Source organism: Phascolarctos cinereus, unplaced genomic scaffold (assembly GCF_003287225.1).
Source record: "Phascolarctos cinereus isolate Bilbo 61053 unplaced genomic scaffold, phaCin_HiC Scaffold_4;HRSCAF=312, whole genome shotgun sequence".
NCBI classification, from domain to species: Eukaryota; Metazoa; Chordata; class Mammalia; order Diprotodontia; family Phascolarctidae; genus Phascolarctos; species Phascolarctos cinereus.
This window is the reverse complement of record NW_027555847.1, coordinates 519,060,474-519,075,155: the sequence shown is the minus strand read 5'-3', so window position 1 is coordinate 519,075,155 and position 14,682 is coordinate 519,060,474. Positions and strand designations below refer to the sequence as shown.

General features: G+C 39.4%; 1 protein-coding gene across 3 annotated transcripts in view; it reads left to right on the top strand.

Annotated features, from left to right (window-relative positions):
• The first annotated feature begins 202 nt into the window (after nucleotides 1–202).
• Nucleotides 203–14,682, top strand: part of SPIRE1 (spire type actin nucleation factor 1) — a 236,947-nt gene continuing 222,467 nt past the window's right edge. For all 3 annotated transcript variants that reach the window (XM_020985573.2, XM_020985571.2, XM_020985572.2), the window contains exon 1: nucleotides 203–635. In XM_020985573.2, the coding sequence (XP_020841232.1) occupies nucleotides 278–635 (358 nt within the window). In that variant the 5' untranslated portion in view covers nucleotides 203–277. The remainder of the gene's footprint in view (nucleotides 636–14,682) is intronic.

Sequence of the window (14,682 nt, the reverse complement as noted above, 5' to 3'; positions counted from 1 at the left end):
TCCTCCTGCTCTGGGTCTCCCCTCCCCCCGCCGCCCCCTCCCTCCGCCGCCCCCTCCTCTCGCGCTCGCGGGGACCCCGGGCTCCGCGTCTCTCTCTCAGCGTCTCGCTCGGTCTGGGCGGGCGGCGCGCGCAGCTCCCGAGGCGCCCGAGCTGCTGAGCTGCGGCGGCGGTTCCGGGGATGGGGAGGCGGCGGCTGGCGGCGGGCGGAGGAGAAGATGCTCCTGGGCTGAGGCGAAGCCGAGGAGGGAGCAGGAGAACGAGGCGGCTGCGTAAGGGATGGCTCACTCCGGAGCGGCCGCAGCGGTGCCCGGCGGCAGCGGCGAGCAGCGGGGGTCGGGCTCCCCGGCCTCGGGCCCGGGGGCGGCGGGTCTGGACGGCGGGGGTCCGCGGGACTCGCTGAGCCTGGAGGAGATCCTGCGCCTCTACAACCAGCCCATCAACGAGGAGCAGGCGTGGGCCGTGTGCTACCAGTGCTGCGGCTCCCTGCGGGCCGCCGCCGGAGACCCGCGCAGCCGCCCCAGCCGCGCGCCCCGCCGCCGAGTGGAGGCGCCCGCGCAGATCCGAGTCTGGAGGGACGGCACTGTCACCCTGGCCCCCCGGCCGGGCGACGCCGGGGAGCCGCCCTCGGGCGCAGGTGAGCGCCCCCCGCCCCGCGGTTGGCCGCGGCCGCTTCCCCGGGCCCCCGCCCCCCGGGCCGGCGCAGCCCCGCGATCCATCACGAGAGAGGATCTCGGGATCACAGAACCCTTGTTCGAGGTGTTGGGGGGCTGGGGAGTGCTTGGGGGGGGTGACCTGGCCCTGCAGCCCCCCTCCCCCTCCGCGGCTTCTCTTTGCCCTCCTGACTCCCTGGTCCGCCTGGCTCCCGCGCCCGCTGGGAGGAGCTGGCAGACCCGGGGGCATGGGGTGCGGGGAGGAAAGCGGCGGCTTTTGGGGCTGCTCTCCTGCCTGATGCAGATCTAGCTCCCATGTAGGTCAGCAGCATCACGAGGGGGAGGGAAGGGGAGGGGGTAGAGGGAAGGAGAGGGGGAGCCTGGCAAAACAAAGAGAGGAGCTGTCAAGGGGAACTGTCCCATCTCTAGCTGAACAGCTTGAGCGGGCTGGGGGGAGGAGGGGAAGAGTGGTCACACTCTGTTGTGATTGGATTTGGGGGTGAGGTTTTTGTTTTGGGTAGCTTTTCATTTCTAGTTGGAGCGAAAGATATAACTGATGGATACCAGTTACTCTTCCTGAACTTTATACAACAGCTGTTCACAGCTTATTTATGAGGTTGTGTGGGTTGGGCCTTTTTTTTCTTAGAAGATATTCCTGTATTATATTTACATGCCGTCTCTGCACATAACCTCATCGAGAACATTCAGCATTAGTTATTTATGGTGTGATAAGGCATTGTAAAATAGATTCATTTTGTAGTTTAAACATCCTTGTAGACGAAAATAGTGAAACAGTTCATGTCTTCTTTCTACTTGAAAAAGGCACCTAACTGCATAGGCATATGTCTTAAAATGGTAGTTTTGTTAAAACTCAAAACATTTTCTTGAAGTCTTGGAATGAATGTTAAGAGGAGATCAGATCTCTGAAGAGACTTCCAAAACTAGCATTGATAATTTTTTTTGAGGATAAGGTGGGGAGGAAGCAAATTACAATGACCATTTTAAAAAAGGAAGATAAATTGATTATGTTATAAGAACACAAAGTAGTGTTTCCAAAAGCAAGAAAAATAAATGTCATTTTTCTATCATTTAAGTTAAAATTGGTCTGGATGATGAATCTGAACTTACAGAATGAACATTTTGATAATAAGTAGGTAAACTTTGGGTTTTCAGAGTATAGGCTAATTGTAAAATCTTCAAAATGAACACTCATTGTTCAGTAAATCGGTATTGATGAGGATAATATGTTACACCTGTCACTTTGTTAAAACTTGGTACTTTGATTCCACTAAATTTTAAAATCTGAAATAATAGTTTTGGGGGAGGAGGGAAGAAGAGGGCCCTGGATTTATAATTTCATTGGTTGAAGGAATTTTCTTTACCAATCAGATCTGTATTTGATCTGTAATTTAAATTCTTAGAGTTTCCTGGACCACTGAGAGGTTATAAGTGACATGTCCAAAGTCACACAGCCAGGAAGTTAATCAACTTTTGCTTATTATGTACCTATTGCTTTGAAATCCCTGGTTTTAAATAAGCCTTGCAGGTTATATAGAACCCACAAACATGATTTTTCACATTATGTATTCAAAATCATAAAGCAACATACAGGAGTCTAGGATTATGGGGATTTATTTAAAGCTGCTTGGTCACAGCAGTAGTAGTTAGAGTAGTGGTTTTGAAGTGTACATCCTAGACTCCCTACCTAGTCTGTGATTCATTGTGGTATATTGGAAAAAACACTGAGTGAGGGAGTAAGGAGCCCTGGATTGTACTTCAACTATGTGACCTTGGGAGAGTCATTTAGCTCCTTTGAGCTTTTGTTTCTTTATCTGTAAAATGAGATTGGACTACATGAAGGTCCCAGCTTTAAAGTATTTATTTTTATAAATTTCTTTACATGGTAACATTTTGGAATCTTAAGTAATGTTTAAATTGTTCTAGTTGGCAAGTCCATATAAGATACTTTATTAAAAGATATTAAAAGATACTTCTTAGATTTAGTCTTTCATTTAATGACCTAATCTTAGGAACTAATTATTTTTCTTCATTGAGATGTGATTTGTGATGATATATTATCCATATATAAGGAAGACATTATTAATATGGTGAACACTGAGTAATTTTTTTTTTTTGCTGCTGCTGCTAGTGAATTTATGATGAGCCCTTCACACAGTTTTGCTTGGTTGTCTTTGGGGCCAATGGCATACATTTTTGAGAAGGCTAGCTGGGTTCATTGATAAAGTCTAGGTTGTTGTTAAGGGAGTACATATTAGAATACTTGTGGGCATCCACATTCAAATCATTAGGATTTGGGGACTTCAGATCATTAAAATTTGGGGTTATGAAACTAACTGTACAGGAGTATTTTGTTAGAAGATTGGTCTTAATTTTTGGAAGTAATCTTTTCCTCAGGCACTTTGTTCCTTGGGACATTGGTAGAAATCCCATCATGCAAGCAAAAAGATGATATAATCAAGTCAAAATTTTTGTATTTAAGGAAAAAAAACTTGTGGATATGTACTGGACATGTACTTACATGTTTGGAGATAAGTAGAATTATGTTTTCTTCACTTATCCATTGTTTGAAATGTTTTTACGTTTTAAAATTAGCCTTAAGATGTCACCTAAATATAGCAGCAATATATCTACATGATGTTTTATTTAAAAAGTAATTTTAGTAACTAACTAGTCAAATTATACCAGATAAGGCATAGAGTACCAGAATTGGAAAATTCTTTATAGAATAGACTATCATTTTTACAGATGAGGAACTTGAGATCCAGAGAGATTGAGTAAGATCACACAACTAGAAACAGTGGAAAGTGGAAAGAGCAATAGATTTGGAATTGAGAGAACTGGATATGATACTTAGTAATGTGACTGTGGATAAGTTACAGCCTTTCTAAAACTCATTCTCTTCATCTTAAAATAGTGATAATGATGATTGAACTAAGTAGCCCACAGAGTTGTTAGGGAAAGAGTGTTTTGTAAAATAAGTGCTAGAAAAATGTGAAATGATGGTAATTTGTTATTATTTAGTAGTAGAACTGGGACTAGACTATGTTTCCCAATTCTTAGTATAGCTTGCTTTCTTCTGTGGTTCTGAACCTGAAATGAACTGTTATGGACTGTGTCCCAGATGGATGAATATCATTATCCTTGGTGTAATCTTGGAGGAAGTACCCTTTCTTTTCTTTCGTTCCTTCCTTCCTTCCTTCCTTCCTTCCTTCCTTCCTTCCTTCCTTCCTTCCTAGGCAATCAGAGTTAAGTGACTTGCTCAGGGTCACACAGCTAGTAAGTTTCAAGTGTCTGAGGTGGATTTGAACTCAGGTCCTCCTGACTCCAATGGCAGAGCTCCATCTACTGTGCCACCTAACTGCCCCTTTGGGAGTGCCATTTCTTTCACTTGAATGTTGCTGATACCATCTGTGAAAGTGTGTTACAAGTCAGTATCCTTGTTCCTTCTCTTCTCACCAGGGAAAAGGTATAGCAAGCAGCAGCCGCAGAAGAGAGCATTTCAAGTGCTTTAACTTCCACCTTTAGCAGTGATAATAGTACCTGGAGCATTACATTTAATTTCAAGCATGAAAGTTGGTAGAATTATTCAGATAGATTAGATAAAACACAGAAAGAGAGGACAATAGGGGATTGTTGCATTTATATTGATGAGCATAAGGAAATCTGCAAATATTGGAAGATATAATTTGAAGGAGGCAGAACATGTATGTATTTTAGCATTCTATCATTGCCTCCAGCAGTGAGGTAGGAAAAATGTGATGCAGATATGAGATAAAATAGAGAAAAGAGAAATCAAGCCCAGCTATGAATGAATGTCTGAGAGTGAAAATGATTAAATGAGGAAAATAGAATCCTGAAAGGAGTGGTATATTTTGTTGAACCTGCCTATAATGCCAGAGGAATAGTTGACCTAACGAAGAATAAAAGACCTATGATTCTTCTGAGATGGCCTATTTGAAACATTTTGTTTTCTAAGTTATTTATGTAATATAAGACCTAGGACCTTTGATAAACATTCTCCATAGTTGTCATTTTACAAAGAAATAAATCAATAGACAATTGCTGGATGTCTACTATATGCCAGGCACTGTGCTAGGCACTAAGTAAATAAAAAAAGAAGCAGTTCCTGCCATTGAGGAAATTACATTTTATTGGGAGAGACAACATATACCTAAATAAATACAGTCTGTGTACCAGGGAATTTTGAGAGGGAGGGCATTAGGAACTGGGGGAGGGGGGGGAAGAAAATGCTTCAGGTAGAATATGGTGCTTGAGCTGATTCTTAAAGGAAATAAGAGATCTAAGAGGTGCAGACTTGGGAGACAGCCAGTGCAAAGACACGGAGATGGGAGTGTCATGCATGAGGACTAGTAAGAAGACATATTTCAAGGTTAGTAGTGTATAATGAGCCTGGAAAGGTAGATTGGGGCTAGGTTGTGAAGAGTTTTAAAAGCCAGAGGAGTTGATAATAGGTCCTAGAGACAATAGGAGCCAGCTATGTTTGAATAGGAGAATAACATGATCAGAACTGCACTGTAAGGAAATGACTGGCAACTGTGTGGAGATAAGATTAGAGTTGGGGAAAAATTTGAAGTAGGGTGACTAGTTAGGAGGCTGTCACTGTGATAGTCTGAGCAAGATAGGAGGAGGGCCTGAACTCTGGTGGTAGCTGTATGAGGAGACAAGAGCTTGAATGGAAGAGACCTTGTGGAAGTAGAATATCCAGGCTATCCAGTTTGAAATATGTAAAAGGAAATTGGTAATCAGGGACTGGATCTAATGAAAGAGAAGAGGACTGGACAGGTAGGTCTAGGAGTCATATGTATCAAAGTGAAAGAAATTGAGGTCCACATGTAGATAAAGTAAGACTTTTGGGTTTTTTTTAAACTTACATAGCTATTGGGTAGTAACGGAGAGATTAAGAGTTGTCTCATCCTTTGTGTATGTGCCCTGTAGGGCCAAGCACATAGTAGGTACTTAAATGCTTGTTGATTGACTGACTTCTATTGCTTACTTTGTCACCAAACTAAACTTTTTATTTCCATCTAAAACCGGTTGTATTAAATAAAGCAGAACATGTAGTATTTCAAACATGGAATGTCATAAGGATTATTTTTATGAGGCCTAAGGGAACATTAATAAAATCACTGTAAATCTGAGAAAATGAGTTTCATTAGATCTTTAGGAGCAAATGCTCATCTCATAAAAAAAATTGCTGATTGAAATTATTTTACCTATGTTGTCGGTTTCTTTAGTAATTGTATGAGTTTTATTTGTGTAATAGGTGTCCTTTTTTGAAAGTATGGATTTCTCTTGATTTGATTGATTGGCAGCTTGATGTAGTGGATAGAATGCTTGACTTGAAGTGAGGAAGAGATGATTTGAATATTGCTTTGAGATTTACTCACTATTTTTGTTATCTGTGGCAAGTAACTTAACTTCTCTTGCCTCAGTTTCCTAATCTGGAAAATGAGTGTAATGGTAGCAGCTTCCTAGGGTTGTTAAGAGGAACAAATGAGATAATATGTGTAGAGCACTTTACAAACCTTGATATACTATATGTGTTAATTATTATTATCTGAAAGGGAAGGGGATAAGAAGGAAATAAGCATTTATATAGCACCTACTCTGTGCCAGGCACTGTGCTATGCACTTTTTACAAATGGCTCTGATTCTTTTTTTTTCTTATTTTTTTCTTAATTTATTTTACTTTATCAATAATCACTTCCATAAGCTTTTGAGTTTTAAATTTTTCTCCCCCTCATTCCCCACCTCCCTCCCCAAGATGGTACGCAATCTGATATAGGCTATACATATACATTCCTATTAAACATATTTTCACATTAGTGTTGTTGTAAGAATTAGAACCAATAGGAGGAACCACCAGAAAGAGGAAACAAAACATAACAGAAGAAAAAAAAAAAGCAAATAGTATCCTTTGACCTGCATTCAAACTCCATAGTTCTTTGGATGTGGATAGCATTTTCCATCATTAGGCCTTTGGAGATGGCTTAGGTCCTTGTAAAATGGCTCTGATTCTTACAACAACCCTGTGGGGTAGGTAATATTATTATCCCCACTTTATAGTTGAGGAAACTGAGGCAAACAGAGGTTAAGTGACTTGCTCAGGGTCACAGAGCTAATATATGAGGTCAAATTTGAACTGGAGTCTTCCTGACTCCAGGCCTAACATTTTATCCACAGTGCTACCAACTACTTCCCAAAAGTGTTTTCTAAAAGCCTTAGTGCAATTTTAAGCTTTAGTAGCTTAAATTAAGATTTTCTAAAATGAACAATGAAGGTCTGTAGGCACATTAATGAAGGAATGAGAATGGTTTTTTTTATAGTGAACATTCAGGCCTTGTTTGGAATTTTTAAAAAGAATATGATCAGTTATGCCTGTCCATAATGTTCATGCTGATACACTGGAGAAATGTACCTAGAATAATGTCCCTCTGGTTTTAAAGGTATTCAGAACGTTGGCAAAAATGATTAAATGGTGAAAATACATTTAATATTGGCTTTCCCCCCTTCTTTCTAAATCCCTTGAAGTCTTACATCCTGATATGTTCTCTTACTACGATGAGCAATGGGAGTGTGGAGTAGGGAATTCCTTATCACACATAAATATTGCCTAAACCTGATATCTTTCATGATACTGGCAGAGGCAATCCTGCTTGAAGTTTTTTAAGTGTTAAGGCGAGATTCTGCCATGATTTTGATATTCCCTTTCTGAGAGGTATAGTTGTCACAGTTGGACATGGAGGAATACTCCATATTTTCCTAAAGCTGATGGAATGATTTATGTGAGTTGTAAATAATGATGTTTTAAGGTAGTTAATAGTAATAAACAGGGTTCCAGAAGTTGTAAATCTTTTTTAATTTTTTTGGACAGGACCTGTGATTGCATTTATGTCTGGGACTCTTGGTAAGGAAACTACCTTGGGGAGTGAAAGTTAAGTGACTTGCCCAGGGTTACACAGCCAGTATGGCTTGAACACAGGTTTTCCTGATTGCTAGGCCATCTTCTTTCCGCCATATAGCACTGATTCTCAAAAATCAGGGTTAAACTGAGAAATTTCTAATTCAGTCTATTATAAACATGGCCCAAATGTCATGTATTATAATTTCTTCCTAGTTAGATGATGTTATAGTATGAGACCTGAAAATCCATGGTCCTTAGAATCAAGTAGTATATGAATTATGGATTTTTGCAGAATTAAAAAAAATCACAGTATAATAGTCCAATCCAGTTTTTATACATATCATTTTCCTTATGTCTGTGTTATTTCATCCCTTTCTGTCCATACGTGCCCTGTGCCTCAGTTTTTTTTTTTTCCTGTCTGACCAGCTCATTTTGTGCTTCTATTTCCTCTGGTTTCCTTCTCAATTTTTTCATGCAGTTCTGGGAAGAGGGAAGAAAGGCAAATATTTCATGCAAACATTTTATTAGCCATAGGCAGAGCAGAGACTTGAACTTTGTATGGCTCTTTGTGTAGATTTATAGTCTTATTATATAATACAGTAAAATATGGAGAATACTTTTCTGAGAATATTTCTACATTCTAATAAGGATTTATGTGTTTTAATTCTCATCCTGCTCAATTGGCATCAAGTATTTACATGATATTATTTTTAAAACCCCATGTTAGTATAGTGTCTTCCTAATTTACTTTTTTAAAAATAAATTTTATTTTCACATCTGTAGTCTTTCCCTCCCCCTGCCATTTTACAATTTACTTTTAGCAATATTTTTATAGTTTAATTAAGCAAAATGATTCAGACACTTAAACTATTTTTTTAATGTTTTATTTATTTTTTGTTTCTTTTCTCCCCACTTAATAGTATTTTATTTTTTTCCAATGACATGTAAAGATAGGTTTCAGTATTTGCTTTTATAAGATTTTGAGTTCCAAATTTTTTTTTTGCCCTCCCCTCTCCCCAAGACAGCAAGAAATCTGATACAGTCATGTTAAACATATTTGTACATTAGTCATGTTGTGAAAGAAGAATCAGAACAAAAGGGAAAAACCACAAGAAAGAAAAAACAAAAAAAGAGAGAAAATGGTATTCTTCAATCTGCATTCATAGTCCATAGTTCTTTCTCTGGATGTAGATAACATTTTCTGTCATGAGTCTTTTGGAATTGTCTTAGGTCATTGTATTGCAGAAAAGAGCTAAATCTATCAAATTGCAGTGTTGCTGTTACTTTGTACAGTGTGCTCCTGGTTCTGCTTACTTCATTCAGCATCAGTCCATACAAGTCTTTCCAGGTTTTTCTGAAATCTGCCAACTCATCATTTCTTATGGAACAATAGTATTCCATTACATTCATATACTGTAACCTGTTCAGCCATTCCCAATTGATGGGCATCCCCTCAATTTCCAGTTCTTTGCCTCCACAAAAAGAGCTGGTATGAATATTTTTATACATGGAGGTCCTTTCCTATGGATAGCCCCTTTTTTATGATCTCTTCGGGATACAGACCTAGTATTGGTATTGCTGGATCAAAGGATATGAACAGTTTTATAGCACTTTGGGTATGGTTCTAAATTGCTCTCCAGAATGAGACACTTAAATTCTTAAAGCCTTACTCTTTTTTTTTTAATAATTAATTAATTTATTTTTAGTTTTCAACATTCACTTCCATAATATTTTGAGTTTCAAATTTTCTCCCCCTCTTTCTCCTTTCCCCACCCCAAGACAGCGTGCAATCTGATATAGGCTCTACTTATATATTAAGCATATTTTCACATTAGTCATGTTTGTAAAGAACAATTAGAACTAATGGGAGGAACCAGGAGAAAGGAGAAACAAAACAAAACAACAGAAGAAAAGGAGAGCAAATAGTGTGCTTCGATCTGCATTCAGACCCCATAGTTCTTACTCTGAATGTGCATAGCGTTTTCCATCATGAGTCTTTTGGAATCTTAGATCCTTGCATTGCTGAGAAAGGCTAAGTCTATCAAAGTCAGTCATCACACAATGTGGTTGTTACTATGTGCAGTGTTCTCTTGGTTCTGCTTATTTCACTCAGCATCAGTTCATATGTTTAAAGCCTTACTCTTGATGCTTTATCATGGGGATATGGTGATTAATTGAAATGTAAGAAATGTAAAAGTTGCCTCTTATATGAAGTTAAGATAGTGTGAGGCTTTCAAATTTTGAGATTACTGATACTTTCAGTATTATTGCTTTATACTTGATTAGAGGTTTTTTTCCCCCTCTAACTTCAAATGCCAGACTTTAATTAGAAGCAGAATTTACATGATAACAAAATCTCTGGGACCAGGGAAATGCCTTTGCCCAGGTAGCCCTTTCTCTGTGATTGGACTTGGGAAACATGTTGAATCTGTTTTTAGTGAACCTAATATTTTCTGGCCTCAACCCTTTGCCATGTCATTTCTCTCCCTCATTTTTTTCCTTTCCTCCCATCATTTCCCTAGCCTCCCTTTCACTAATAATAGTTTAAAGGGAAGATTCATATAAAGGATGGTTTTATTATTGAGAATACTTTACCTAAGGGGATATGGTATAGTACAAACTACAGCTTAATTTCCCAGGGCTCTTGCAAGACGGCTGCATATAGAATGTGGCAGCCTTGGACATGAGAAAACATGTGTTGAAGAGCATGTGGTAAGGTGTAAGAAGACTGGAAAAGTGGAGGGCAGGTTTTGAAGGGTTTTGTATGCCAAAAGAGGATTTTTTATATTTAATCTTGGAGGTTATGGGAAGACACTGGTGTTTATTGGGGGGGAGGGGTGTGTGAGTGCAGGAATACTATGGTCAGACCTGCTCTTTAGGAAGATAATTTTGATTGCTGAATGCAGGATGGACTGGAGTAGAGAGAGATTTGAGGTGGGAAGACCAACCATCAGACTATTGCAATATTGCAAGCATTGAGGTGATGAGGGTCTGTACCAGTGTGGTGGCAGTGTCAAAGAAGAGAAGGGGCTGTACAAGAGGCGTTGTTACAAAGGTAAAATTGACAGGCCTTGTTAGCAGATTGGATATGGGGAATGAGAGAGTGTGGAGTTGAGGATAACAATTTGTGAGCCTAAGTGACTGGGGTAGGGTAGTACCCTATATAGTAATAGGGATGTTAGGAAGATTGGAAGATTTTTTTTGGGAAAGATAATGAGTTTTTTTGATATGTTGAATATAAAATGTCCACAGACATACATAAGATGTCCAGTAGACAGTTGGAGATGTGAAACTGGAAGTCAGCATTGAGGGTAGAGCTGTATAATTGAATTGGAGAATCATCAGCATAGAGATGATAATTGAATCCATAACAGCTGATGAAATCACCAAATGAAACAAGGAGAAGAGGACCCAGAGCAAAGCCCTGTAGGTTACCCAAGGTTAGTGTTTTTGAAGCTGACATAGTACTTGCAAAATGGAGTTTAGAAATATTAGGCAGGTTTTTTAGCCTAACAGAGAGGTGAGCAGGTGTTCTCTCTTTGATGTGATTTATATGATTACCAAGAAGTTTATCTTGGCCCCAAAATGTCTTCCTGCACTGACCCGTCTTGATATTGGAAATGCCACCATTAAGAGACTGGTCTATTGAGATTTAAGGGCTTTTTAAGTTTTGAGAACTGCTTAGCACAACACCGATAACGCTGTGGAGGCTTATCACCATAGTAAGCTGTTATCAGCCAACACCCAATAGTTTATCATATTCCTTTCCAAAAGTAAGGTCCTTTGGGAATCAGACATAGGATAAACCCTTTGGGGAGGAATAGATGACAGAACTCAGAAAAGGGAAAGAAAGGTGGAACTTGTTCCTATGGTCAACTTTAACCAAAGCCATTTTCATGGGAAAATGAATGTATGAATGTATGAATTTAAAAAAAACCCATTTATTGACATTTATTATGTGCCAATCACTAAGCTAAATGCTGGCAATACAAATAGAAAATTGAGACTTTCTGCCCTCAGGGAGTTCACATTGCAGTAGGAGGATTTACCTTGGCTCCCCTTCTCCTCCCCCCTCCCCCCAACACACACAAACACGAACATGCACACACACAGAAGAGGATTTAGTTGTAGGGAAGATAGGCAAGTTTAGTGGTTCTTAGATGAAGTGGCAGGGTGGATGGTAAAACCTAGGGGCCCAAAGGGCACTTTGGCAAGGTGCATGACATGCCTGGGGTTATGGAGGGCTTAGTGGCAAGTTGAAAGGTCATCCCTTTGCCCTCCAGGAAACATGTATTGCTCAGCACCTTATTGCTTAAGAGGATAGTAAAACATTCCTTCATCCTGGGCTCCATTGCCTGCAGTCTCTGGCTGGCCATCCTGGCCAGAGTCACTGCCATTGCTGCATCTTTCTTGCTGATGGAGGAGGTGTTTGAGGAGGTGACACAAACTCAGATAGTAGTTTCTGAGTTCCATGGCTTCCACAGAGCAGTTGTAACTCAGGCTTCCCTCGAATCCCTACACCAGCCATCACTGTAGCTGTTTCCTACCCTGAGGGGCAAGATGATTGGGAAGCATAAGAAAATTTATTGATTGTTTCCATTTCTTCAAATATATAGTTTGACAAACTTAAAAAGCACTGATTTCCAAAGAAATATATAATTCTTAATTATTTAGTTTGTATATTATTGACAGAAAAACTTTAATCCTTTGAGAACTTCCCCTTTCTCCTAGCACTATTTTGTCTGCCTTCTTTGTCTGTGTTTGGTTATGTGCTCAGAGAATGAAAACATACCTTTGAATAGTGGGCTATACTTGTAATGAAGGAATTTGCACTTAAATGGAAGGAAAGCCCCCAGTTAAGCTCCCAGTTACTCCCTGGGGAAGAAAAGAAGGGCATTGGAGGAGTAGGATATCATGTACCCAAAGACAAACATTATTTCATGGGATATTTGGTTATCATGTATTGTGATATTAATGATACGTACTTCTAAAAAAGACCATCATGAAAATAAATGCAGCCTGCACCCTAATATCACTTTCTGGGGCTTAAAGGGGTAAATTCTACAAAGAACTTTTATAAGAGTCATTAAATTAAATTATCATACACTCTGGTGCTTGGTGTCTTAAATGCAATGTCTTAAAAGTAATGTCTTTTTCTGTCTGTTAAAATGAAATCAATAAAATTTTTTTTGGTAATCCGATTTGTGCTGGTTGTGTCTGGTACTTTTTGTGAAGAAAGTATTCAGTGATTTAGAGGCACAAGTTTCTGTCTAATCTACTAGTCTTTGATCTCATTTATTTCTTTCTCCTAAGCCATACTTTCTTATATAATTGTCTCCATCTTTACCTCCCCACCACCCTTTACATGGAAGTCATCTAGTATCAGAGTGTATGTTGATATGATTTAGAGAATATCAAGTTCTTAATAGAATTTCACTATCACTTTATCCTCAGCAACTGATGTAGAGGAATAAGCTGCAATAGTTTTCATGATGAGCTTTTCCAAAATACTTTAGTACTACAGTACGTGAGGACCAAAAATCCCATAAAATAATGTTTCTTATAGGTGTATGGTAAAACCCAGTCCCTCTACTAACTCTTTTCTTTTCCCCTTCAGGGAGGACCTCCGAGATAACCTTTCCGAGTAGCTTCTATTTTCTTTTTTATTCTAGTATAATTTAAAGGTAGAATGTTAAGATGGATATAGTAGCAGTATGTCAATTTGCTGATCATTGGACAAGGATCTTACATTTAGAAGACCAGCAATTAAATTGAAGTTTGTTGACAGTTCTAAAACTTTGTACCCTCTGCCTCCCTTGTGGCCACTGTCACAGTAGAAGGGGAAAAGGGATATGTAGGAATTAAGGCTATTTTTATTTTTGTTTCATGGGTTGCCTTGGCCCCAAAAAAGTTTATCATTAGATAGCCAGCCTCCTGGTGATGTGCTTTTACGATGATTAGCTAGATCTTTTACTGGATCACTTAGTTTGAAGCTTAAGATGATAGTTTTTCTTGTGTATTCTGCCACATGCAAAGACAGGCATGTCTGTGTATTGAAATGCTAGGAGAAATCTAGTCACGCCTACTCTGGATTATTTTTATAAAGTAGAGTGATTACCTAGAAATTACTTCACATCGGTTCACAATATTAGAGTCATCAAAGTCTCAACCATATTCTTTTCTTCCTTTGCTTCATAACTGCCTACATGGAAAAAAGGGAGAAGTATCTGCCTGGATATTTATTTTAAAAACAGAACAAACAACTCAGGAAAAATTTTGGCTCATAGTTGTATTTAGTTTTTGTTTTGTATCAAATGGGATACTTTATGAGTTTTTGTAAAACAATCAGTCAAGCATTTATTAAGCTCCTGCTATGTGTCAGGCACCGTGTTAGGGGCTGGGAGGCCGTAGAGTGCAACGGAATAATTTGAAATAAATCTGGAAAGGTTATGAAGAGATTGAGTCTGTCAAATAGAAGACAGTGTTTGATGATAGAGGCAACAGGGAGTGACTGGAGTTTATGGGGGGAGAGAGAGAGAGAGAGAGAGAGAGAGAGAGAGAGAGAGAGCATGCGCCATGGTCAGATCACTTTGATAGCTTAGTTGAGTATGAGGTAGACTGGAAAGAGACAGGTGGGAAGACCAGTTATTGAAATAGTCTAGGCAAGAGGTAATTAAGGCCTGACTTAGGGTGTGTCTGTGAGTGGAGAAAAGGGGACCAGATTCAAGAGACATTGTGGCTATAGAAATGATAAAACAGTAATCACGAGGAATGAGGAAGAGTGAGAAATCAGAAAAAACCAAGGTGATTGTAAGGAAATTGACGTGCTGGATAGAAATAGGGGCAGTTCAGAGGAGGGATGGGTTTGAGAGGTATGTAAATGAATTCTGTTTTGACTTGTTGAGTTTGAGATGTCTATGAGTTATCCAGTTGAAAATGTCCAAAAGGAAGTGGGTGGTGAAAGACCAGAGCTCAGAAGAGTGACTAAGGCTGTATATATAAGACTGTATAAAAATCTGTGAGTTATCTGTATGATGGGTGATGAGCCAGCAAAGAATGCTGATGAGTGGTCAGACAGCTAGGAG